Here is a 26,959-nt window from a genome sequence, read left to right as displayed (position 1 = left end):
ACTCTCTTTGGCTTCTGGTGACATTTTCCAAGGATATGGACTTCCTTTAGTATATTTTTCTGAGGTTTGGTTTTTTCATACTGATTTAGTAACTGCTGCCATTTCAGGACTGATCAGTGAAAAGGGATTGTTTCTCATCTTTCATGCGTGTGACATTCTTGGAGAATCTGGTGCTGTATATTGTTTGGCCACATTCCCAAATGGGTAGTTGGGCTATATTGAATCTTGAAGCCCCAGTCAGCCTCTTTGCAATCACTGAGCGCCTGGGTGTCCTGGCACTGTGGCTGGAGTTGCTCTTGCCTTTAGCCCCTTGGCATCATTACATGTGAGGACTCTGGTGACCAGCTGCATTTCTGTGTCACATCCAGAAAGTTGTGTTAAAGGAGGCTGCCTCCTGAGTCTGCTTAGATTTAGGGGATACAGTGATGCATAAGGCAATCTCTGCTTTTTCAGGAGTTAATAGTGGTTTTGGTAAATGGATGGATATATGGGTTTCTAGAAGTTAAATTAACTAAATCAAAGACCATGAATATTTTGAGCTCTCATATTGTCTTTTACTTTATAGTCTTAATAAACCAGCTCGTAACAGTATAAGAATTGTAAGTCTCATTGATTTTGTTGAACATCTGTTTTCTCAAACATTTCGTATTTCAGTGAATTTAAAAAATGGTCTTTTCTAGTTGTGTGTTTTTTAAAAAACTGCCATTAAGGTTGTTGGGTTTTAAGTTGGTTAAATCTTGTAGGAAATCCAAACCTACAGAAAGTTCATGTCAACAGCTTGCTGATCTGTAGATGGGGGGTTTTTCCCATTCAAATGCGTGGTTCCACGCCCGCCCCCCCCCAATCAGGTCAATTGGTGGATAAAAATAAAACAGATCCTCCATATTCTCATGGGAAAAATCTTGAGACTTAATTCCCCAAATTCATTCCCAAATGTAAAATTTTCTTCAGAAAATACAGCTTCAGAAGCTAAATGCTCTCTTCCAGAAGCTCCATTTGTATAGCATCATTATTAACAGTAATGGTTCTAATATTAGCTGTACTTAAACTTGCATCACAATACTTACTAGTTATATGATCTTTTACAAGTTACTTAGTTGATTCTCAGTTTGTTCTTTTCTAAAGAAAATGAGGATAAATGTACCTACATTATAGGATTGTTGGAAGCATTAAATAAAATATTGTATTTTAAACTTTTAACATAGTGCTTAGTTCATAGAAAATGTCAAGACATGGTAGTTTCTGTCATTATTACTCTTGTAAAATATAGAACTAAATCACTTGTAAAATGACCATAATAAATCCTAATCCTACTATTAAAATTATACTACATTTATATTATATCTGCTATGTGAGAATATTTATCATGAATCTGAAGTAAAAGTTTTAATCCTGTAACAAGTTAACATAGAGACAAGGGTCTCTATGTACAGAAGGATGACTGGACTAAGGATACAAAGCAGTTGCTAGGTGGCCAGCTGGGCTCACTTACTTTATAGGCAAATTGCTCCCTTAACATCAGGCTTGAAAATGTTTTCCAGATTTATGTCTTGGTAAAATGCAAAATGGAAAAGTAGGAAGTCAAGAAACACCTCGAGTAACAGGCAAATTTGGCCTTGGAGTACAGAATGAAGCAGGGCAAAGGCTAACAGAGTTTTGCCAAGAGAATGCACTGGTCATAGCAAACACCCTCTTCCAGCAACACTAGAGAAGACTCTACACATGGACATCATCAGATGGTCAACACTGAAATCAGATTGATTATATTCTTGGCAGCCAAAGATGGAGAAGCTCTATACAGTCAGCAAAAACAAGACCAGGATCTGACTGTGGCTCAGATCATGAACTCCTTATTGCCAAATTCCAACTTAAATTGATGAAAGTGGGGAAAACCACTAGACCATTCAGGTATGACTTAAATCCCTTAGGATTATACAGTGGAAGTGACAAATAGATTTAAGGGACTCGATCTGATAGAGTGCCTGATGAACTATGGCCAGAGGTTTGTGACATTATACAGGAGAACAGGAATCAAGACCATCCCCAAGAAAAAGAAATGCAAAAAAGCAAAATGGCGGTCTGAGGAGACCTTACAAATAGCTGTGACAAGAAGAGAATTGAAAAGCAATGGAGAAAAGGAAAGATATACCCATTTGAATGCAGAGTTCCAAAGAATAGGAAGGAGAGAGACGAAGCCTTCCTCAGTGATCAGTGCAAAGAAATAGAGGAAAGCAACGGAATGGGAAAGACTAGAGATCTCTTCAAGAAAATTAGAGATACCAGAGGAACATTTCATGCAAAGATGGGCACAATAAAGGGCAGAAATGGTATGGTCCTAACAGAAGCAGAAGATATTAAGAAGAGGTGGCAAGAATATACAGAAGAACTGTACAAAAAAGATCTTCACGACCCAGATAATCACGATGGTGTGATCACTTACCTAGAGCCAGACATCCTGTAATGTGAAGTCAGGTGGGCCTTAGGAAGCATCACTACGAACAAGATGAAGCTGTGAAGTGCTGCACTCAATATGCCAGCAAATTTGAAAAACACAGCAGTGTCCACAGGACTTAAAAAGGTCAGTTTTCATTCCAGTCCCCAAAAATGGCAATGCCAAAGAATGCTCAAACTACCATACAGTTGCACTCATCTCGCAGCCTACTTACGAAATGCTCAAAATTCTCCAAGCCAGGCTTCAACAATACGTGAACTATGAACTTCCAGATGTTCAAGCTGGTTTTAGAAAAGGCAGAGGAACCAGAGATCAAATTGCCAACATCTGCTGGATCATCAAAAAAACAAGAGAGTTCCAGAAAAACATCTATTTCTGCTTTATTTGACTATGCCAAAGCTTTCGACCACAAACTGTGGAAAATTCTTCAGGAGATGGGAATACCAGACCGTCTGACCTGCCTCTTGAGAAACCTGTATGCAGGTCAGGAAGCAGCAGTTAGAACTGAACATGGAACAACAGACTGGTTCCAGATAGGGAAAGGAATACGTCAAGGCTGTATATTGTCACCCTGTTTATTTAACTAATATGCAGAAGTACATCATGAGAAACGCTGGGCTGAATGAAGCACAAGCTGGAATCAAGATTGCCAGGAGAAATATCAATAACCTCAGATATGCAGATGATACCACTCTTACAGCAGAAAGTAAAGAAGAACTAAAGAGCCTCTTGATGGAAGAGAAAGAGGAAAGTGAAAAAGTTGGCTTAAAGCTCAACATTCAGGACACTAAGATCATAGCATCTGGTCCCATCACTTCATTGCAAATAGATGGAGAAACAGTGGAAACAGTGGCAGACGTTATTTTTTGGGGCTCGAGAATCACTGCAGATGGTGACTGCAGCCATGAAATTAAAAGACACTTACTCCTTGGAAGGAAAGTTATGACCAACCTAGACAGCATGCTAAAAAGCAGAGACACTACTTTGCTAACAAAGGTCCGTCTAGTCAAAGCTTTGGTTTTTCCAGTAGTCATGTATGGATGTGAGAGTTGGACTATAAAGAAAGCTGAGTGCCGAAGAATTGATACTTTTGAATTGTGATGTTGGAGAAGACTCTTGAGAGACCCTCGGACAGCAGAAAGATCAAATTTGTCAATCCTAAAAGAAATCAACCTTGAATATTCATTGGAAGGACTAATGCTGAAGCTGAGGCACCAATACTTTGGCCACCTGATGCAAAGAACTGACTCATTGGAAAAGACCCTGATGCTGGGAAAGATTGAGGGCAGGAGGAGAGAGGGACAACAGGATGAGATGGTTGGATGGCATCACTGACTTGATGGACATTAGTTTGAATAAACTCTGGGAGTTGTTGATAGACAGGGAGGCCTGGTGTGCTGCAGTTCATGGGGTCGCAAAGAGTCGGACATGACTGAGTGGCTGAACTGAACTGAAAATGACAAACTACTACATGTCTCCAACAGTTTAAGCTGCAGCTTTTACATTTTCAAGTGCCAAGGTTCTGCTGTGTTGACAGTAGTATATCTTAGATATGTAGTTAAGTACCAGCTGCCTCTTCTGCAGGCTTCTTCAAAATATCTTCCACAGTAAATGCTCATCCTTGTGATGATGTACTCTCCCTAGGCTGCAGAGGGCAGGAATGCTTTTAACTATTTTAGGAAATTTGGGAGCTGTTATAGAACCTTGTAGGCTGGGTATCTGTTCCTCTGCAAAAGCCATCATGCACTACCCAAGCTGACTTTCAACCAATAGACCATTTAGAGATTGATAGGTTATTTGCTTTTTTCTTTCTTATCCACTGGTCCATTCTCAGGCTCTTTTTTTGACCATGTCCTTCCGATTCCCAGTGGGGGACCATTTCTTTTTTCTGTTCCCTTCCATTCTTTGTATTTCTCCTTAATTTTAGGTAGGGGATATATGCATCTGGGCATATATTGAGATAAAAAATAGGACAGATACTTTTTAGCAAAAGCCCACATCTGTATGTTCAAATTATCTCTGACTTTGCTCACTAGATGACTTACCCTTAGAAATCTAAACTGATAGATGTTTCTCCCTTGCATTGGTTCCAGGGGAAATCAGCCTTGTGGTCCCACCTGTTACATTATCAGGAAAACCGGCAGAGAAAACTCACATCAGGAAGCTTCAGTACCTCAGGTAAGATGGTCTTAGCACCATTGGGCAAGCTCCCTCCACTCACTTTCCCATTCCCCACTGAAGTGATCCTCTTTAGCAGACTGTTCCATGTCAATGAAGCCTTCACTATGTAGTGTTTAAGCCACAGGGCTCTCTGGACCACAGAGCATGCCAAGGCCGTGGGGTTTGCTTTTATTATGTGTTTCTATACACTTTTAATGAGTGAGATAGAAGATTTATATCAGCAAGAGGCCACCCTTAGAATAAATTTGGATTTTAAATGAATTTGGATTGACACTGATGTCCTGTGTTTGGAGCAAGTGTTTTCAGACTCTTTTATTTCTCTGAGATGAGCGTTGAGATGATTTCCCATCAATTAAGAGAGCCTGTTTGTCAATGTCCTGCCTTGGAACTTCTCAAAGTCCAGGCCTGGTGTGCATGATCCCTTGAAGTTGCTTTCTGTTTCTATTTTTAAAAATATCAAAGTTGGCAAGGACCCCAGAAATCATCTAGTCCAGTCCCCTTATTTTACAAGAGACAGAAACTGGGATCCAGAGAGGAACTGAATTTACTTAAGATCATACAGTGAATTGATAGAAGAGGTCAGATCAGGAGTCAGGCCTCTTGTCTCCTGGTCTGCTGTTCTTTATAACCTCGTGCAGTGTCTTTTCTAGGACTGTCTCCCTTCTTCCTTTTTCTTCTTGGCAGCATCTCCTCTTCATACCATCCCTCATTCTCCTCTCTCTGCCAGGGAGTTTGTTTACTTTTCTTAAATGTTCTTGTCCTAATGGTAAAAATCAGTTTAAGTGAAGGTGAAAAGGTAGTCATCAACTCAGTGTTTATTGTCTTTGCCCTTGAAATAGTTGATCTCAACAAGCAGTCACTGCACGTGGGGAAAATATCAATAGTTTGCAAAAAATCAGATTCAAAATCTCCCTGAGTAACCTCATAAGGAGTTTTTGAGTCCACTCTCTGGGTATGAGAACAAAATCTTCTTAGGAAAGCCATGGAAGTTATTGCCAAGGGATAAAGTGTAGCCACAAAGTCTCAGCAGCTGAATGATGAGGATACTAATTTTAAACATTGGGCCAGACATGGGGATATACAGGAATTGTGTCTAGAAGTCCTAAGCATTCCTTACACATCCCCTTGGTCTTTTTGTAGTCCATTTTGAGGCAGGAGTAGGACATGAGTATAGCTCTGAGCGGAACCACTGCTTCCAAGGATTATGATGAGAACATGTTGGATTAGGAGCCAGAGGATCTGTGTTCCTTCCAGTCCCAACTTCGCTGCTTGCTGACTGGGGGCAAAGCAGCTCACCTCTCTGAATTTTAGTTTTCTCCTCTGTGATACTGTCCATGGCTATCTTATAAGTTGTTAGAGAATTAAGTTTACAGCATGCATAAAAGTATAAAAATCTGGTACCTGATAGGTACTTAATGTTCATGAAATGATTGATTAAAGTGTTTTCAAAGTAACCAGCTTTTTTTCTGTAGAAATTTGTGATTTGAGATAAAAAGAGTACTTAGCTATTTCGGTAGTCAGATCTCTTTGGATTTAAGCAACTTTTTTTTTTCCTAGGAATATTTCTTGATTCAGAACGGAGGAAGTCTGATGCCAGCTCCGTCATGTCTCCCCTGAGAATCTCCCTCATTCAGGATATGAGGTCAGTCTGGGCTCATTTGTGATTAGCCACTCAAATTCTGTTTTCAGTTGCTGCTTAGGAGTACACTTTAAATAGCAGAGTCTCAGTGACCTGGGCTTCTACAGCCTCTCATTTAACCAGGAAGCCTCCTCATTGGTCCTGTGTTTCATGATGCATTTGTAGAGCTGTACAAGCAGTTGTGTTTCCATAGATTTTTGGAGAATTATATCAGGGTGTTTCAAGGCATAAGAGCTCTGGGGTTAGCCTTGCTTTTTGAAAGCTGTAGTGTCTTCCTCACCAACTCCCTAAATTATGGTGAGCCTATCCTTCAAAGCTTTATGGAAGCTCAGGATTTTGAGAACAAGAGAGATGGAGTCTCTCAGGACAGGGTGGGACTGCCTCACCAGGCTTCCTTTGGCATTATAGGGGAGGTGTTGGTAGTGAGTTCATTTCCCACCCCACCCTCCACTTCGCTTTCCCCATTTGTCCTTCAGGCACATCCAGAACATTGGAGAAATCAAGACTGATGTGGGAAAAGCCAGAGCATGGGTGCGTCTGTCCATGGAAAAAAAGTTACTTTCCAGACACCTGAAGCAGCTTCTCTCAGACCATGAGCTCACCAAGTAAGGCCATTCCACTTGGAGTATAACCAGCTCCTGAGAGTGGTGGGAGGGATTGGAAACCCATGGGAAAGGAGAGTATGTGGTGTATCATTACTGCTGAATTCAGCTAAACTCAAATTGCATGGGAAGGTTTTGCAGCCTTTCTTCTTCTTCTTTATTCCTTTCTGTGTAGAACACTATTGTGTACTACACTGCAAAATATGTTTTCTGTTTTCCTGTTGTTGAATAACAACTCTTTTGGCAGTGCTCAGCACAGCATGCTTGTTTTAGTAGGAACATTCAGACATAAGCAGTCGACTGGGTGCTCTCTGAACTGAGTTCTGAAGGCCTGGATTCTTCAGACTAAGCCACAACCACTACAGGAAGCCCTGGTCCTCCCTTTTGGCTGTTGGTTCCTTTTATGGGACCTCCTGTGGTCTATTCTGGCTCCTTCAGCCGCTGGTCAGCCAGTGAGCTCTTGTTGAGTTCTACCTTGGGTCAGTTCCCATAAAGAAGATGGGAGGACTTTTCTTGTTTGGGTGATTTTTGTGATGCAGCATTTCTTCTTCTCCTTCTTTATCTGTAGAAGATAATTCTATTATTATCTGTTATCTATTCTTCCTATCTTCTCAACCTGCATCTCTCACCTCCCCAAATAGCTTTCTTGCAGAGGTAGTGAGAAGAATGGAATCCTCATTGAGTACCTGAGAGTTTTGGGGATCCTCCAAAACTTTGTGGCACTCAAATGACCTGTATACTTCCTGGGCATAGGATGTTTTATTGGTCTCTCTTTTGTCTTCAGGGGGAAAGGATTGGAGAATTAAAAAGAAACTTCTAATATATCCGCTTACTATTTTTGTTCTCTCCTGAGCCTAGGGCTAGCCCAAAGTAGCTAAGTTCTCGCTTTTCCTCGCTCCTAGAACTGCTAACCCTACAGCTCTCTTCTCTTGATATTATGTTTGCGTTCATTCTGTACCCAGGTTACTAGAGCAGGAGGGAGAAGGCGGCTGTCCCCCTTCTCTGATTACCATCTCTCAGTCTTCTCCTATATGTAATACTTTTGATTCTTTCATCATCAGCAAATCTATTGGGGATTTTTCTTTTTGCCATTTCCTTGAGCATCTTTTAATGGTATCCTTTATTATGTGACTTGCTTGTTGATAATAAAGCAGAGAAACAGACCTTGATGATAAAGCAGAGAAGCAGAAATTTTGTGTAAGTGAATTGATTAAAACTGTAGAATCTGTTTTTATTTAAAGTGAAACTGTGATTTTTTTAAAGACTTTATTGTATGTTTAAACCACAACAAGAGGCTAGTTTCAAAAGCTTGATAGGTTAGGGAGCTCATTTTGAGAGGTTATGAAATAGCAGTTCTTAAAGTGCTTGAATTTGATTCCCTTTAAGGATGAAAAGGTATAGGAATAAAATTTGAAGATTGGGAGACAACTAAAAGAAAACAAATGAACATTTAAGCCTGGAGTTTGGAAGGGAGTCAGTTGCATACCAGTGTCTGGAGGCCAGTTGTGTGTCCTAGAAAAATCTGTGGCTGTGTGGGCACTGGGGTCTGACAGGACAGGAGAGATTCCTGTGGGGTGGTGTGGGCATTGTCTGTTAGGAGATGGCTGCAGGTTGGCAGGAGGACAGGGTACACAGGTAGTTGAAAGGGGGCCCAGTCCAGGAACTTTATGATAGAGTCCAGGGCAGTAGATGGGTCTAGGGCCTGTAAACTTAAAGGTTGAGGCAGGAGCAGACAGGGCCCAGACCTTGGTGAGGAGGCTAATTTTGTTTTTTTTTTTTTAAACTGTGGCCCTGTTAGAGGACGACAGCTCAGAATTCATTTACTACACAGTAACTTCTCACATGATATTCTGACCCCTGTGCTACTTCAGTGACTAGAAAATGAGGAGAGTTTTGCTGCCACAGACTGCATTTTGGGTGGGGTATAGGGAGAGAGAAAGATACTTCATCAAAACCTACCTACTCCTCCATCCTACCCCTCTCATCTTTCTTGTCAGTTTGCTTACAGCTCCAGCCACTTTAGACCCCTCATACTTCTCAGGATGTGTTAAGCTCTTTCAAGGCCTAGTCACAGGTTTTCTTTGCTGGAGTCTGCCCAGACACCCCAGCGACCTGGTCCATTCCTCCCCAGGTACCCATAGCATTTGTTACAGTACTTGTTCATTCCTTTTTTTTTTTTTAACCACAGGTGGGGTATATTATCATTATCATTATTTGTTTGCCACTTATTAAAATTTGCTTTCTCTGCAGCAAAAGAGACAGAGATGGATAGAACAGACTTATGGACTCTATGGGAAAGGGCGAGAGTGGGATGATTTGGGAGAATGGCATTGAAACATTGAAATGGTATAATATCATATGTGAAATGAATCGCCAGTCCAGGTTCGATGCATGATACAGGATGCTCGGGGCTGGTGCACTGGGATGACCCAGAGGGATGGTATGGGGAAGGAGATGGGAGGGGGTTCAGGATGGGGAACACATGTACACCTGTGGCAGATTCATGTTGATATATGGCAAAACCAATACAATATTGTAAAGTAATTAGCCTCCAATTAAAATAAATAAATTTATATTAAAGTATAAATTAAAAAATAAAAGAGAAACTGATGTTGGGAAAGATGGAAGGTAAAAGGAGAAGGGGTGAGAGAGTCAGTTCCTAGGCGGGTTGATAAGAAGTCCAGGGTACTGGAGGAGGAGAAAGGGGTCTGTGGCTCTCAAAGCAGAGATGGGGTCTGAAATTCTCAGGGAGAAGGAAAGGACAAACGTCTTTTTCCTTTTATTTTTCTCTACATTCATTAGTCTTAGTTACATAAAACAGTTTTTCCTTTAAGCCAGGAACTGATGATTACACAACAAACAATTCAGTTTAAACTCTTCCTGGTAGCTTGGACAGTAAAGCGTCTGCCTACAATGCGGGAGACCCAGGTTCGATCCCTGGGTCGGGAAGATCCCCTGGAGAAGGAAATGGCGACCCACTCCAGTATTCATGCCTGGAAAATCCCATGGACCGAGGAGCCTGGTGGGTTACAGTTCATGGGATCGCAAGAGTCGGACATGACTGAGCGACTTCTCTTCTAAGGTTTATATAACAACAGTGTATCCTGATTGAGGACAGTTTCTCCTTCCTGAAACCTGGCTGATCCTGTTATCTTAAAATATAAATTATGGGAGTAGGTCTAGTAAGATCTTTACAAACTTGAGACATTCTTTTGATTTATAACTAATTTTTAAAAGTATGTAACTTCCTTGCATAGACTAGCCAGGGGGGCTTTCTCTGCCCCCTTCTGATGTCTATGTCAGAAGCTTTCTCTGTCGCTTTTTATGCTTTAATAAAACTCTGCTATACAAAAAATAAAATAAAATAAAATTTGCTTTCTTTGGTGGTGGGAACCATACACCTTTCCCTGTATGCATTTTCCCTACTTAGGTTCCTGGTTTTGAGTCCGTGTGACCCCTTGCTTAGCTTTACCTCCCACATACACATTTCACGGCCTTAGCTGCTGTTCCATCTGTCTCCTTATTTATTGCCACTCCCTGGGTTTCACTTTCATGCCACTTTCACCCTTCAGCTGTGCTGAATTTAAATTTCTTGAAGTTGGTCATGTCTTTCCCTTTATCTCTAAGAAAACTATTACTTGTAGCGCAGATTGCAATCTCTTTAGCCTGAATATTTAGGCCTGCCTTCATTTTACGGAGAAGGCAATGGCAACCCACTCCAGTACTATTGCCTGGAAAACCCCATGGACTGAGGAGCCTGGTAGGCTGCAGTCTATGGGGTCACGAAGAGTCGGACACGACTGAGCGACTTCACTTTCACTTTCATTTTACCCTAGCCAGACTTTTCAGTCTCTTGCTAACTGTTTACTTCCCCGAGCCCTCAACGCTAGCTAAACTGGCTTTTATACCCTGTCCTCCTTCTGCAACCCCTGTCTGAATACGTACTGTCCTTCAGGCCCCTTCTGTTCTAGGACCATCAAAGCTTACGGCTCTTTCAGTTTCCAGAGAGAACCTTTTAGAGCCTTTTATTTGGCAACTTGTTATGTTATGTATTGTGGCCGTGAGCAGGTTTATTCATCTAGACCGTATTTGAGGATAGGCTTCCCTCTCTGGCTCCTGGGTTGGTGATTTATCTGTGTGAAGAACTGTATAAACTGTTTAGGTAGAACCTCACAGGTCTGCTGAATCCCACACTTCTCTGGCATGGTGATGGCAGTCTGGGCAGGCAGGACAGGGACCTTGCTTTGTTCTCTGTGTGTTTCTCTGTGCTGTGGTCCTCTGCATTGGGCTTTTTGTGTCCCTGATACTTGGGGAAGATAGGCCCTCTGTGCCTGCATTGTCCAGCAGAGGAGTGAGCAGTTGGACGGATGGGGATGGGAGGAAGTTTGAAAAGAAGGTAAGAACATTCTCTGTACAGCTTTTCCTTACCTGTGACCTGGGACATTCCATTCCTTGCCTCTGACATGTTCAGAGCAGTGTTCTGACCTCTGGGTCTCAGGTCTGCTGAGGGTCTGAGACTAGCTCTGGTAGGAATGCTGACCACTGCCTCTTGCCATTGCTACTTGCATGCCACACACTGGCATGATGCCCTGTAGAAGCCTTCAGGTTAGCAAAGAGGTCCCACAACCTCTGACACTTTACAGTAACGTCAGCTCTTGGACACGAGTAGAGCTTGGCTTTTGTTGTTCCTCTATAGGTTAAGCTACTTTCGTGTTACCCCTCAGATGGAGTTGCTGGCTTTGTTCCTTTTTTAGGTGGCTACAGAACTTTGAGGCTTGCCCTCATGTTCTTTCCTTAGCCATCTCCCTCCGGAACTGAATACTTTTAGCCTCTTTCCCCTACTTTTGGCTGAGAGACTGATGTGTTACCTCCTCTCCGACAGAAAACTCTACAAGCGCTACGCCTTCCTGCGCTGTGACGACGAGAAGGAGCAGTTCCTCTATCACCTCCTCTCTTTCAATGCCGTCGATTACTTCTGCTTCACCAATGTCTTCACTACTATCCGTGAGTGGCCCTGTGCTCCCCCCAGCCTTCCCATTGCCAGTCTTCATGAACCTGTCAGAGGCTAACTTACTGTCCCCTTTTTAAATAAAGATGATCACTTGTCCTTTCTTCTGTTGGGAGAGAGGTCTTTACTAGCCCTCCTTGGAGGTTGTTTTTTCTCTGAAGTTTCTTCTTCTTGTTTTGAACTAGGATGCTCATACTTTTGGCCATTGTGTTATCACGGTGGTTGGGCACAGCTCTGGGGGCCTAAGATGGAGTGGGGTGGGGATGGTGAAGTTCACTGCCTGCTCTGCACACCTGTAAAGAAATCTCCCGTTTGTTTTGGGTTGAGAAAGTCATTCAATATCAGAGAAAGTTTCAGACTCGTCCTCAGGGAAAAGTAGCTCCTGAAGTAGCAGGAAGAACTCCAGATAGCTGTGGAAGGTTTGGGTCTGGACCCTGTTCTGCCCTAACTCACTATGGATCTGTGAGCAGTGTCTGCCCCTGCAATGGGCCTCCATCTCCCTATTTGCAGAGTGAGGAAAAGGGTTTGAAATGGTCTCAGAAAGGCCCAGGATGCTCTGTTAGGTAAACAGGTGCTGCAGTCCATAAGGTCGCAAAGAACTGGACATGACTGAGGAGCTAAACTGAAGTGAGTCTGAATTTGCCCATGGCTAGTTGTTTGGCTAGTGACTCAGCATTGTGGACTCTTGTTTTCATATGACACTCATTCTCCTCCCCAGGGTGGAAGCAGCGCTGGACTGGAATGTAGGAGGTCTGAGGGAAACTGTTTCCCTCTCGGGGACTTAGGAAAGGATTGTGATGCCTGCCTGGCTTCCCTGGAGATTGTTACTAGAGTCCTTGAGATGACAGATAGAAAAGTGCTCTGAAAAGCCATTCAGTAGTGTTGAGTTGGCGGTCATGTTTAAGGGACAGTTTTTCTTAGCTCTGAGCTCACAGATGGGCGTGGGTGTGGACGTTTGGGTGATAACCCTGGGAGGAGTGAGACTGAGAAGATTGGCTAATGCTCTAAACTGGCCTCAGGCCCTGCTGCTCCAGGCTCTGCACCAGGAGCTGCAGACAACGCCAGCACACCTGGGGCAGGCCAGGGCCTTCTCAGGTAAGGGAGGGATTCCTGATCTCCTCCAATGCCTTATGCCTTCCCCTAAACAGTGATTCCTTACCACATCCTGATCGTACCGAGCAAGAAGCTGGGGGGCTCTATGTTCACCGCCAACCCATGGATCTGCATCTCAGGAGAACTGGGTGAGACACAGATCCTGCAGATTCCCAGGAACCTGTTAGAGATGACCTTCGAGGTATGTGTTACCCAGGGACCACATCCCCAGGCTCTGGGCGTCTGAGTTTCAGCTGCTACTTTGGCACCTTCCTCCAGAGTTCTATAGAGGCCTTGCTCTATATAGTATTATGTTTCAGCACAGCTGACCTGTCCCAGGATGACCAGAGGCCAGAGCCAAGGGTTGACCTGAGGAGAGGGAGCCTGTCCTATGTAAATGGTCTCTGGCTGGAAGGTACCCATCGGGACTTGCATACCTCCCTGTCCATGGCGTGTTGAGGAATTCTCAAGAGTTCTTTCAGCTGCTGAACCCAAGGATTCACAGAAACCTCAGACTGCTCTGCCACTTCCAGAGCTTTCTGTTCCCAGGCCCTAGGTCTTCCTCTAGGTTGTAGTATCTTTCTTTCTCAGCATCGTTCCTCATGAGATAGTACTGTACTGCCAGCTTTGGTGGCAGGTGGAGTTATGAGCTCTGCAGCTTGCAGGCAGCTAGTAAGATCTCTGCCTCTGAGCAGTGTGGCACTTTTCTCCTATTTTCTTGACCTTCCTATCATCTCTGTTTCCCTGTTCTCTTACAGTGCCAGAACTTGGGGAAACTCACTACTGTGCAGATAGGCCATGATAACTCTGGACTCTACGCCAAATGGTTGGTGGAGTATGTGATGGTTAGGAATGAGATCACCGGACATACCTACAAGTAAGTGTTCTTCAGCTCTGCCCTGAGACAGTGGGGCCTGGTGTACTACCAGGGGCTGTGTTTGATGCTTGGGTATGTGGGCTTCTCAGGGAGACCTTTTAGGTGTGATAGGCTGAGGCTTCTTGTTGGAAGAGACAAAAAAGGGTTTTCCAAGTGGAAGTGTCTGCTACCACTGTCCAGGCCACCCATCACTCAGGTGGCTTCCCTGATGCTTCACAATGGGATGAGGAGCAGGGCCACGAGGGGTCCCAGGCCAGTTTCAGAGTCTGTCGCCAGGGATCGGCTTTGTTGATGGCCTTTGTGAATCAGCAAAGGGAAAGACAGTGAAGGAGCTGACAGCTCTGACAGGCTATTGCCTGAACCTCAGGTTTCCATGTGGCCGCTGGTTGGGGAAGGGCATGGATGACGGGAGCCTGGAGCGGGTTCTGGTCGGGGAGCTGCTCACATCCCAGCCAGAGGTGGATGAGAGGCCGTGCCGGACCCCGCCCCTGCAGCAGTCTCCCAGCGTCATCCGGAGGCTCGTTACCATCTCACCCAACAACAGACCCAGTAAGTGGAAGGTGGGGCTGGGCCCTCATACTGCCCAGCCTGGAGAGTGGGCAGATTTCTGGGAGCCCTGATGAGGGAGCCCAGATCCGTGCCTGCACAGCTGCTTCAGGAACTACCTCTGCAAAGCAGCATCAGGCATTGCCACCCTCCTCTCATGAAGCAGTGCAGGGATTTGGCACTCCCGTTAGAGGACTGGGAGGAGAGGGGAGAGCTCCTGGAGCCAGGCCCGATCCTCTGTGCTATTTGTATGTGACCCTATGAAGGAGAGGGGTCTATTTTTCTGGCCTTGCCTGTTTTCACTATCAAGTTCCTGGCTTCACTGTCAAGGCTTGGCACTCTTTTGGTTGCCAGAATTCCAGGGCAAATAATAAATTTTCCGAGCATCTGTTAGAGACTAGACTCCAAGGTATTAGATGTTGCTTTTTGTCCTAAGATTTTAGGAAGAGCTAGCTCCACAAATTTGGGTGAGCCAAGAACAACTCAACTCTTCCCAGGGTCCAGGCTGCCCCACCTCTCCTGTGGGCCTTCCCTATGTCCTGAGTCTTTTGCTCTGTCAACCAAGCACTATTAACCTCTGAGATTGGATATCTGCTTGATTTTTTAATCAGAGCTGAACACTGGGCAGATCCAAGAGTCCATCGGTGAGGCAGTCAATGGCATCGTGAAGCACTTCCATAAGCCTGAGAAAGAGGTGAGCCTCCCTACCCTCCAGTCCAGGGCCTTATATTGAATAAGAGAGAATAACTTTGTTCCAGGCTCAAAGATGTGCCTCAGTTAGTTTGAGATTCAGCATATTCCTTCCTCCGGGGACCTGTGCCTAGGGTTACCTTGTTTTCCTTACATTTTGACAACACAGGAGAGTCCAGTGAGCTGTGTGTATTTCTCTTGTCTTATGAATCTGTCTGCGTCTCCTTAATAGCGGCCACATTGGCTTTGTCTCCTACTGGGGACCCAGAACTATCATCTGTTCACTCAACAGCTTTTCACTGAGACTGGCTCTGAGTTGGGCCCTTCCAGGTGCTGGGAGACTAGACAAGGTCCCTGCCTGAGTGTTGCTGCCGTCCCAGGTTTGGGTGGTGAGCTTGGGGTGTAGTGGTTGCAGGGCATCTTGATCAAGGCTAGCCTGGCACTCTCCCCTGTTTCCTTATATAGCGAGGTAGTCTGACGCTGTTGCTTTGTGGAGAATGCGGCCTTGTCTCGGCCCTGGAACAGGCCTTCCAGCATGGATTTAAGTCACCACGGCTCTTCAAAAATGTCTTCATTTGGGATTTTTTGGGTGAGTTGGGCTAGGACTTGAGGGTGGGAGAAGCATGCAGACATGAGGGGATCATCAGTCTAATGTGTGGGTGCTGACCACCAGGGTCTGAGATACAGAAGCTAAATCAAGTGAGTCTCAGGTTAGATCTGTTGTTTGGTGGCCCTGGCTTTTCTTGAAGGTAATGAGACAACACCCCTACCCCTACCCTACCCCACCATTCACCCCTCATCTCCTGTGAACTGGATTGGAAAGACTGTTTCCAGGCATCTGTTATATATAATATGGGCTTAGTCATGAGCCCTCACACTTCCTGCTTGTAGGTCCAAGAGGCCAGTTGATAGCACTGGAGTCCAAGCCCTTTGTTAGACCCCACCTGGAGAAATAGATGGAAGAAGCTTCTTCCTCAGGAGTTTTGTTGAGAAAGGACCATCTTTATATCAAGGGTCACATTAAGGAATTTAGAACACAGAGCTAGGGAACAGAAAGATCATTTTGAACTGTGACCAGGGACATCAGAACACCCTTGTTCCCACTGAGTTACCTGCATTGACATGGAGGGGCCTGAGGTAGGACAGTCAGGGATAGGTTCGTTTTGAAAGTCTCTGTCACTGGCAAGCTTTTCTCCTCTTCACAGAAAAAGCACAAACCTATTATGAGACTTTGGAGCAGAACGAACTTGTCCCTGAGGAAAACTGGCATACGAGGGCCCGGAACTTCTGCCGATTTGTCACAGCAATCAACAATAATCCCCGGAACATTGGCAAGGATGGCAAGTTTCAGATGCTGGTGTGCTTGGGAGCCAGGTACTGCAGCCCCGTGGCCCGGCGTGCAGGCAGCCAGCCTTGCAGGTGGTGCTGGAGGTGCTGGGGGTGGGGAGTATCATGTGACCACATGCCCTTGGGTGGGTAAGGCCTTGTGAGCTTGGTGGACGCCCTTAATTTCCTTCATGTACCATGTGTGTGGGGGGTGTGGGGATGAGAACGTGTGTCTAGTTGGGGAGGAAGGGCCACATTTTGATGGGAAGGAATAAAACTGCCCCCCTGGTAAAATCTGAAGCAGAGTATATGTATCTAGTCACTCCTTCAACAAACATTTGAATGTGCTAGGTCTCATGGAAGGTGTGGGAATAAAGCTGAATAAAAACATGGTTCCTACCATTTAGAAGTTCACTTGTCCTAATTAAGTACAGTACAAAGCAGAAGCTTGGGAGAGTTTGATAAAGTACTCATTGATAAGGTTTGCTGAAAACGCAGCGGAGAAAGACCAGAGGAGGCTTTGAGGAAGAGGTGGCGTTTGAGGTGAGCCTTAACAAAAGGATAGACGTCAGGAGGGGGCTTGAAGCAGACGAAACTAGCAGAGAGGCCCTAAACGAAGCAGAGGATGTGGGGTTAGGAATTAGCAGGCAGAAGGTGGGATGGGCGGTAGTAGGATGGGGGCCTTGAGGAGCTGGGACAGAGTTGATTAATCAGCGGACTGAAATGATAGTCATTTGATATCAGGAATGGCACACATCAGAGTGGACAAGATTGTTAGGGGTTATTCCAGGGGTCAGGTGAGAGCACAAAGACCAGATAAACAGGGCGGTTTATTTAGGCCGTGGAAGGGAGGAGTTGGCATAGTGGTTAAAGACAGACTCTGGAACCAGAGTCGCCAGGTTCACATTGCAGATCAGCTACTTTCTGGCGGTGTGCTCTTGAATAAATGCTTGTCTCCATCAACCAGTAGATGTTTCTTCATCTCTACTATGGGGATAATAATAGCACTGATAGCAGCTCCCTCACATCATAGGGTTGTCATGAAGGTTGTCTCTTATAAAGGGGCCTGGCACATGCTAAGTGCTATTTGTGTGTCAGTTTGTTGTGTATTTTTGGTGGTGGTGGCTGTGGAGAGGAGTGAGGTTCTAGGAGATGGAGGATGTGATGCAGAGGAGATGTAGTGTCTGGTTGACGGTGTGTCTGGAGGGAAGAGGGGGCAGCAGGGGAGGAGGAGCAGGCCTTGTGCGGATGACAGGGTCTGTTTGGATCAGCATTCCTGGGACTGGGTAGCCCCCAAGCAGATTCTGACTGTGCTCATGCTCAGTCGTGTCTGACTCTTTGTGACCCTATGGACTAGCTGGTCAGGCTCCTCTGTCCATGGAATTTCCCAGGCAAGAATACTAGAATGGGTAGCCATTCCCTTCTCCAGGGATCTTCTGACCTTGGAATTGAACCCAAGTCTCCTGCATTGGCAGGCGGGTTCTTTACTACTGAACCACCTGGGAAGCCAGGTACCTCCCAGTAGGAGCCTTTTAAAGCCTTATAAGGCATCTTCACCAGGTGCTCTTAGGGGAGGGGGAAGGGGACTGTGGGGAGAGACCTGCTTCTCCTGCTTCACACTTGGTTCAGGAGGTGATGGGGCAGGTTCCCCCTTGGGCTTTCGCTAACTTTCTCCTGTCCTTCTGACCCATCGGAACGGATCCTTCCCTGCCAGAGACCACCTCCTGCACCACTGGATCGCCCTGCTGGCCGACTGCCCCATCACTGCACACATGTATGAGGATGTGGCACTGATCAAAGACCACACACTTGTCAATTCCTTGATCCGCGTGCTGCAGACGCTGCAGGAGTTCAACATCACACTGGAGACGTCTCTGGTCAAGGGCATCGATATCTGACCTCCCAGCACCAGCCAGCAGCAGGACCCAGAGACTCGCCTGCAACTTCGCCCCTTCTTCCCAGAGGGACCTAAGCGAGTTGTGCAGGAGATGAGAGGAGATGTACACTCACTGTAAAAAGAAAAGTAGAGGATTTTTGGAATAAATAATCTATTTTAGAGTTTATTTGCTGATTTGCTTTTTACACACTTTCATGTGAAAGAGTGATAGGGAGAGGGAGGTGAGGTTGGTGCCGCTTATTTTGAAGCTGGCGCCCTCCCTCGCCGTGGCCACGCTGGAGCCTGCGGCCTCCCTGGACTGAGCCTGTGGCGCCACGGGGCAGTTCTGCCTCCTCGCCCTGCCGCGTTAATGAGGCCATTCCACATCGTTTTTAAACTAATGTTTTCTATATTAACATTATTATAGATATTTGGCTTTCATGGGCCACACAGGTGTGCTGAGCAGGAATCCCCACACTCCAATCAAAGGGATTTTTAGTAGTGCCTCTGTAAGCACTGATGAGTCAGCCCTACGTCTTTTCTGTTTTGTCAGTATTATTTGGGAAGGTGACATGCTGGGATATATCATCGTGCGGAGAATCATGTTTCCTCTTGGCACACAGTTGCACAGAAGTAAATATAAGCATGTTTTAACAGGTTTTCCTTTTTTTAAAAAATGTATTATTTATTTAACCCTCCATTGTATGTTTTAAGTGTTTTTCTTTTATTTTTTCTATTTTTTTTAAGGAAAGAAAAAGCTGTCCCAGTCTAACTGGCTGTTATTACTGTTAAATTTATGTTGTTTTGCAACTTACAAACCAGCTGCAGTATGGCCCACTTAATAAAACACCTGAAACAAAACTGTGTGGGCCCCTGACTTTGGCATGGGGGCTGTGTGGAGTGGTGGTGGAGAGCACAGCTTGATCTGAGAGGAAGGGGCTATACCACTGCCTGCCCCAGCAGACCTGCCCAGAGGGATGAGGGGCTTTGGGTCCTGGATCCTATCCACTGTGGTGCCAGGAGCTTCCATGGCTGTTTGAGAGGAATGCAGATAAGGGTTATTTTCCCACCTTCCAGAGGAGGCTGAGGTGGGGGAAAAAAGACCTAAGTTGCAAAGATGGTCAACTGACTGCGACAGGATGGGCCATTTCTTAAGGGTAAGAAAGACCAGCTACGGGAACACTGGACACATGAGATCTGTCTGCCCTCGGGAGAGAAAGCTTTTTCCCGACGTGACAGGTGATAGAGCTTTGTCAGGTTCCCAGAAACCAGCTTGTGTGTGGTGTGCTCAGTTATGTCTGACTCTTTGCGACCCCATGGAGTGTAGCCCACCAGGCTCCTCTGTCCAAAGGATTCTCCAGGGAAGAATACTGGAGTGGGTTGCCATTTCCTCCTCCAAGGGGTCTTCCTGACCCAGGGATCGAACCTGTGTCTCCTTTGTCTCCTGCATTGGCAAGCGGGTTATTTACCTACTGAGCCATCGGGGAGGCCCCGTAAGTCAGCTTGATTTGTTTTTATTTTTCAACCAAGCTGCTTTGGTAGGAAGCTCCAGAGGTGTAGCAGTCAATCACGTACAGCCCCTCAAGCCAATCAGTGTCCTCTTGTATGCTTCCCTGACTTGGCATGTTCTGTTCCCTCTGCCTGGTATGCCTACCCTAATGTCTGCTTGTGTTCTTTATTCAGGGTTTACTTTAGGAATCATCTACTGACTCCTCCCTGGGCAATGTTAATCTCTTTCATTGTGTTCCGGCAGTTTCTTAGATGCTAGGACTTCCTTTCTGGGTTGGCATTGTCTGCTTTCACGTTGGGCCCACTTCTTAGACTGAGCTTCTAGAGGGTGGAGAGGGTCTATGGTTCATCTCCCTCCCTGGTGACAGGCATTCTTCAGTTGAGTTCAGTTCAGTCACTCAGTTGTGTCGACTCTTTGTGACTCCATGAATCACAGCACGCCAGGCCTCCCTGTCCATCACCAACTCCCAGAGTTCACTCAGAGTCATGTCCATCGAGTCAGTGATGCCATCCAGCCATCTCATCCTCTGTCGTCCCCTTCTCCTCCTGCCCTCAATCCCTCCCAGCATCAGAGTCTTTTCCAATGAGTCAACTCTTCCCACAAGGTGGCCAAAGTACTGGAGTTTCAGCTTTAGCATCATTCCTTCCAAAGAATACCCAGGACTGATCTCCTTTAGAATGGACTGGTTAGATCTCCTTGCAGTCCAAGGGACTCTCGAGTCTTCTCCAGTACCACAGTTCAAAAGCATCAATTCTTCGTCGCTCAGCTTTCTTCACAGTCCAGCTGTCACATCCATACATGACCACAGGGAAAACCATAGCCTTGACTAGACGGACCTTTGTTGACAAAGTAATGTCTCTGCTTTTGAATATGCTATCTAGATTGGTCTAACTTTCCTTCCAAGGAGTAAGCGTCTTTTAATTTCATGGCTGCGGTCACCATCTGCAGTGATTTTGGAGCCCCCCAAAATAAAGTCTGACACTGTTTCCACTATTTCCCCATCTATTTTCCATGAAGTGATGGGACCAGATGCCATGATCTTCGTTTTCTGAATGTTGAGCCAACTTTTTCAGTCTCCTCTTTGACTTTCATTAAGAAACTTTTTAGTTCCTCTTCACTTTCTGCCATAAGTGTGGTGTCATCTGCATATCTGAGGTTATTGATATTTCTCCCAGCAATCTTGATTCCAGCTTGTGCTTCTTCCATCCCAGCGTTTCTCATGATGTACTCTGCATAGAAGTTCAATAAGCAGGGTGACAATATACAGCCATGACATACTCCTTTTCCTATTTGGAACCAGTCTGTTCCATGTCCAGTTTTAACTGTTGCTTCCTGGCCTGCATACAGATTTCTCAAGAGGCAGGTCAGGTGGTCTGGTATTCCCATCTCTTTCAGAATTTTCCAGTTTATTGTGATCCACACAGTCAAAGGCTTTGGCATAGTCAATAAAGGAGAAATAGATGTTTTTCTGGAACTCTCTTGCTTTTTCGATGATCCAACAGATGTTGGCAATTTGATCTCTGGTTCCTCTGCCCTTTCTAAAACCAGCTTGAACATCTGGAAGTTCATGGTTCACATATTGCTGAAGCCTGGCTTGGAGAATTTCGAGCGTTACTTTACTAGCGTGTGATATGAGTGCAATTGTGCGGTAGTTTGAGCATTCTTTGGCATTGCCTTTCTTTGGGATTGGAATGAAAACTGACCTTTTCCAGTCCTGTGGCCACTGCTGAGTTTTCCAAATTTGCTGGCATATTGAGTGCAGCACTTTCACATCATCATCTTTCAGGATTTGAAATAGCTCAACTGGAATTCCAACACCTCCACTAGCTTTGTTCGTAGTGATGCTTTCTAAGGCCCACCTGACTTCACATTCCAGGATGTCTGGCTCTAGGTGAGTGATCACACCATCGTGATTATCTTGGTCGTGAAGATCTCTTTTTGTACAGTTCTTCTGTGTATTCTTGCCACCTCTTCTTGATGTCTTCTGCCTCTGTTAGGTCCATACCATTTCTGTCCTTTATCGAGCCCATCTTTGCATGAAATGTTCCCTTGGCATGTCTGATTTTCTTGAAGAAATCTCTAGTCTTTCCCATTTTGTTGTTTTCCTCTATTTTCTTGCATTGATCGCTGAGGAAGGCTTTCTTATCTCTTCTTGCTATTCATTGGAACTCTGCATTCAGATACTTATATCTTTCCTTTTCTCCTTTGCTTTTCATTTCTCTTCTTTTCACAGCTATTTGTAAGGCCTCCCCAGACAGCCATTTTGCTTTTTTGCATTTCTTTTCCATGGGGATGGTCTTGATCCCTGTCTCCTGTACAATGTCACAAACCTCATTCCATAGTTCATCAGGCACTCTGTCTATCAGATCTAGTCCCTTAAATCTATTTCTCACTTCCACTGTATTTGATTTAGGTCATACCTGAATGGTCTAGTGGTTTTCCCCACTTTCTTCAATTTAAGTCTGAATTTGGCAATAAGCAGTTCATGATCTGAGCCACAGCTCCCAGTCTTGTTTTTGCTGACTATATAGAGCTTCTCCATCTTTGGCTGTAAAGAATATAATCAATCTGATTTCAGTGTTGACCATCTGGTGATGTCCATGTGTAGAGTCTTCTCTTGTGTTGTTTGAAGAGAGTGTTTGCTATGACCAGTGCGTTCTCTTGGCAAAACTCTATTAGCCTTTGCCCTGCTTCATTCCGTATTCCAAGGCCAAATTTGCCTGTTACTCCAGGTGTTTCTTGACTTCCTACTTTTGCATTCCAGTCCCCTATAATGAAAAGGACATCTTTTTTGGGTGTTAGTTCTAAAAGGTCTTGTAGGTCTTCATAGAACCGTTCAACTTCAGCTTCTTCAGTGTTACTGGTTGGGGCATAGACTTGGATTACTGTGATATTGAATGGTTTGCCTTGGAAATGAACAGAGATGATTCTGTCGTTTTTGAGATTGCATCCAAGTACTGCATTTTGGACTCTTGTTGACCATCATGGCTACTCCATTTCTTCTGAGGGATTCCTGCCCACAGTAGTAGATATAATGGTCATCTGAGTTAAATTCACCCGTTCCAGTCCATTTTAGTTCACTGATTTCCTAGAATGTCGATGTTCACTCTTGCCATCTCCTGTTTGACCACTTCCAATTTGCCTTGATTCATGGACCTAACATTCCAGGTTCCTATGCAATATTGCTCTTTGTAGCATTGGACCTTGCTTCTATCACCAGTGACATCCACAACTGGGTATTGTTTTTGCTTTGGCTCCATCCCTTCATTCTTTCTGGAGTTATTTCTCCACTGATCTCTAGTAGCATATTGGGTACCTACTGACCTGGGGAGTTCCTTTTTCAGTATCCTATCATTTTGCCTTTTCATACTGTTCATGGGGTTCTCAAGGCAAGAATACTGAAGTGGTTTGCCATTCCCTTTTCAAGTGGACCACATTCTGTGAGACTTCTCCACCATGACCCACCCATCTTGGGTGACTCCACAGGGCATGGCTTAGTTTCATTGAGTTAGATCAGGCTGTGCTCTGTGTGATTAGATTGACTAGTTTTCTGTGAGTATGGTTTCAGTGTGTCTGCCCTCTGATGCCCTCTTGCAACACCTACTGTCTTTTGGGTCTCTCTTACCTTGGACATGGGGTATCTCTTCACTGTTGCTCCAGCAAAGCGCAGCCGCTGCTCCTTACCATGGACGAAAGATATCTCCTCACCGCCATCCTGACCTTGAACATGGAGTAGCTCCTCTCGGCCCTCCTGTGCCCATGCAGCTGCCGCTCCTTGAACGTGGGGTTGCTACTCTCGGCTGCCTCCCATGGCCTCGGGTGGGGTTAGCTCCTCCTGGCCGCCACCTCTGACCTTGGACGTGGGGTAGCTCCTCTTGGCCGCTCCTGCGCTGTTGCAGCCTGGCACTCTTGGGTTCTTCCTTCTTTAGAGGATCTTCCCGACCCAGGGATCGAATCCGGGTCTCCCGCATTGTAGGCAGACGCTTTACAGTCTGAGCTACCAGGGAAGGTTAGGCATTCTTGAGGTGAGGCTTTCTGAAGAGGTGAGGAAGCAACTGGAGGTTTCAGGGCAGCCGCAGTGCACCGTCCTGCCAGCAGGGGGTGTGAGCGGGTCGCGGGAGTCCAGGTGTTTTTGGAAGCTGAGGTTGGGGAAGTGGGAGGGAAAGTGCCTCAGAGCATCTGTGTGTTGTGGGCGCTCGGCCAGAGATGACCTTAAGCCAAATGCTTTGCACACACACCTCTCCCTTTTCCTCACAACTCGCAAGGCAAATTTAGATTATTCTGTTTATAAGTGAGGAAATTGAAACTTGGAGAAGTTTAGTCACTTGCCCAAGGCCACACATCACGTAAGTCATCGGCAGTTACCAGCACTGTTTACTCCAAGCTTGTGGCTTTGGAGCTGCTCCCTTACTGGATTCAGGTCTCTGCTCAGATGTCCTTAGAGAGACCTGCCCTGACCACTAAAATACCAAGTCACTTTTTATTCCCTGTTCTTTATTTTCCTTCCTAACACCTGTAACCTGCAAATACTAGTTATTTGCTAATTTTAAACGTAAGCTTTATGAGGAAGAACCCGATCGACTTTGTTCATGAAGTACTAACTGACACCTGTTTTGTATCTAGTAGGTGTCTCTGGAATATGTGAATTCATTGGCAGTTGTTAACATCACAAACTGTGGGCCAAAGTTGAATCCTTGCTCTGCAACTGGGACTGAGAAAGCAAGCTGTTTACTCACTGTCGATGAAATGGGAATGGTTATAGTGACTGTATCATAGGCTTGTTGTGAGGACTGAATAACTGCATGTATACCTAGAACAGGTCAAGTGTATGTAAATGCTGGTCATGGTTATTACTGTATTGTATCAAGCCCTGTCCTGGTTCCTATGACCCAGACTCCCTGTCCTCAGGGAGCTCAGAGGCAAGTATTTCGGGGGGAGTATGACATCAGGAGAGATCAGAGAAGGCAATGGCAACCCACTCCAGTACTCTTGCCTGGAAAATCCCATGGACGAAGGAGCCTGGTAGGCTACAGTCCATGGGGTCTCAAAGAGTCGGACACGACTGAGCGACTTCACTTTCACTTTTCGCTTTAATGCATTGGAGAAGGAAATGGCAACCCACTCCAGTGTTCTTGCCTGGAGAATCCCAGGGACGGCGGAGCCTGTTGGGCTGCTGTCTATGGGGTCGAACAGAGTCGGACATGACTGAAGCAACTTAGCAGCAGCATGACATCAAGAGAGATACTGCTCACCATGACCATATCTGCTTAGGATGGAGGATTTTCAGATGAGTGGAGGTTGCATGTAGAGCGAACTGCATGGGCGAAGGCGTGGCTATGTGAATGTGCCCTCCCGACTGGGATGCATGGGGAAGCCTAGTACTAGTGTTGAGTCAGACAGGGAGGAGAGCAGATGTATGAGCCCACAAAATGGGAGACAAAAGGCTAACAGGTATCCCAGGGCCTTGAACGTTGCTGGTGCTCAGTATATGTGGACTGAATGAGCGAATGCACGCTGCAGACACCAGAAACCAAAGCCATGCCACTTTATGCGGCCCTCCTTGTGCACATGTGCACCTGTGAAGAATGCTGCTGCTCCGAGCCCTCCTTGTCTGATTGTGGAATGGAAACCTGGGGTCAGAGCGTAACTATTGGGCTAAGACATGACAACTGCGTGTCCCCAATGCAGCGTGCAGTCTGAACAGGTCACCTGGAGTATGTGCTCATAACCACATGTATGGTCTCACTCAGGGCAGACTCACCCATGACAGGACCACATCTCAGAGCAGCAAGAGGGGGCAGTATCATATAGGTAACCTGGGGGTATCTCTCCTCTGCCTCCTTCTAGCTTGTGGGTGCCGATTACCTGAGCCAGTGCTCAAGCCATTTGGAGATAAATGGCCTTCCTGGATGTGGTGATATGACTGACTTGCAAACGGTCCAGTGGGTCTTGGCTATGTGTGGTGGGTGCACGGCACCCTGCTCTTGGTTATATGCTTAAATGGAGGATGCTGGTGGCCTCAATAAGCCAAAAAACAGTGGAGAAACAACGCCCTTCCTAGCAGATGCTTCCGAGAAGGTGAGTGTGAATCACGTTTTACAAATCAAGGCTCTCCTGGAAACATCCAGCTCTCTGCCCCTTCTAACAGCTGATCGTGCTGTGTCTCACTTTCTACTGTGTTTTGTTTTATAATCTGCTGCAAATCCTTTTTCGAATGACATAGAAAAGAACAGACATGCTCGGTAGCTCAATGTTTCAAGGACACTCAAGTCAACTGCCTCTCCAGCAGCTCCGGGGAGGTCAAATGCATTCAGTTTGCTCAGCAAGCAGCCCTTCCTGCCTCGGCTTCTGCACCTGCGCTAAATCAGTGCTTCCCAGACTCTGAGATTTCAGGGACTGGTCAATAAACAAGCAGATGAACTCAGTGAATTGTTAGAAAGCGAGCACCCTTGTAACCACCACCAGGACAGGAATAGAGATTTACCCACATTTCCAGGTTCCCCACTCCCCTCCTTCCAACTTCTTGACCACCGAAACCACTTCCTTGAGTTTCTTTTATTGTTTTATCACCCACGTGTGCATCCCTATACTCTATAGGGTAGTTTTACTATTTGTTAAAAACAGAAACCCACTTTATTATTTATTTATATTTTTGGCCTCACCTCTCGGCTTATGGAATCTTAATTCCCCAACTGGGGATTAAACCTGGGCCCCCGACAGTGAAGTCGCCAGGTCCTAACCACTAGACCACCAGGGAACTCCATAGTTGTACTATTTGTTGTTTTTGTGTTTTAACTTGATGCATCTCTTTTAATCTGGAGTCTCCTCTATCCCTGTCTTTTCCTTACAGTTTATCTGTTGAGGAACCTGGGCTCTTTGATCTGTAGTTTTTCCACAGCCTGGATTTTGCTGGTTTTATGCTGAGGGTGCAGTTCAGTTTGCTCTTTTGTTCTCTGCATTTCCTGCAAATCAGCAGCTAGAGCCTCAGGTTGGATCCCTCTTGAGAAACCTGTATGCAGGTCAGGAAGCAACAGTTAGAACTGGACATGGAACAAGACTGGTTCCAAATAGGAAAAGGAGTGCGTCAAGGCTGTATATTGTCACCCTGCTTATTTAACTTCTATGCAGAGTACATCATGAGAAATGCTGGGCTGGAAGAA

At 45.5% G+C, this 26,959-nt stretch overlaps 1 protein-coding gene across 3 annotated transcripts in view; it reads left to right on the top strand.

Moving 5' to 3' along the window:
- DENND5A (DENN domain containing 5A) overlaps positions 1 to 19,150 on the top strand; it is a 99,263-nt gene extending 80,113 nt beyond the window's left edge. For 2 of the 3 annotated variants that reach the window (XM_018059520.1, XM_018059522.1), the window contains 11 exons: positions 4,546 to 4,630; positions 6,191 to 6,275; positions 6,749 to 6,877; positions 11,757 to 11,878; positions 13,031 to 13,176; positions 13,733 to 13,851; positions 14,219 to 14,400; positions 15,009 to 15,091; positions 15,553 to 15,676; positions 16,293 to 16,461; positions 18,128 to 19,150. In XM_018059520.1, the coding sequence (XP_017915009.1) occupies positions 4,546 to 4,630; positions 6,191 to 6,275; positions 6,749 to 6,877; positions 11,757 to 11,878; positions 13,031 to 13,176; positions 13,733 to 13,851; positions 14,219 to 14,400; positions 15,009 to 15,091; positions 15,553 to 15,676; positions 16,293 to 16,461; positions 18,128 to 18,311 (1,428 nt within the window). In that variant the 3' untranslated portion in view covers positions 18,312 to 19,150. The remainder of the gene's footprint in view (positions 1 to 4,545; positions 4,631 to 6,190; positions 6,276 to 6,748; positions 6,878 to 11,756; positions 11,879 to 13,030; positions 13,177 to 13,732; positions 13,852 to 14,218; positions 14,401 to 15,008; positions 15,092 to 15,552; positions 15,677 to 16,292; positions 16,462 to 18,127) is intronic. The other variant, XM_018059523.1, reaches the window with a different exon arrangement.

Source organism: Capra hircus, chromosome 15 (assembly GCF_001704415.2).
Source record: "Capra hircus breed San Clemente chromosome 15, ASM170441v1, whole genome shotgun sequence".
In the NCBI taxonomy this organism is placed as follows: Eukaryota; Metazoa; Chordata; class Mammalia; order Artiodactyla; family Bovidae; genus Capra; species Capra hircus.
Note: the sequence above shows the minus strand (reverse complement) of the source record. Positions and strands in the feature narration are given on the sequence as shown.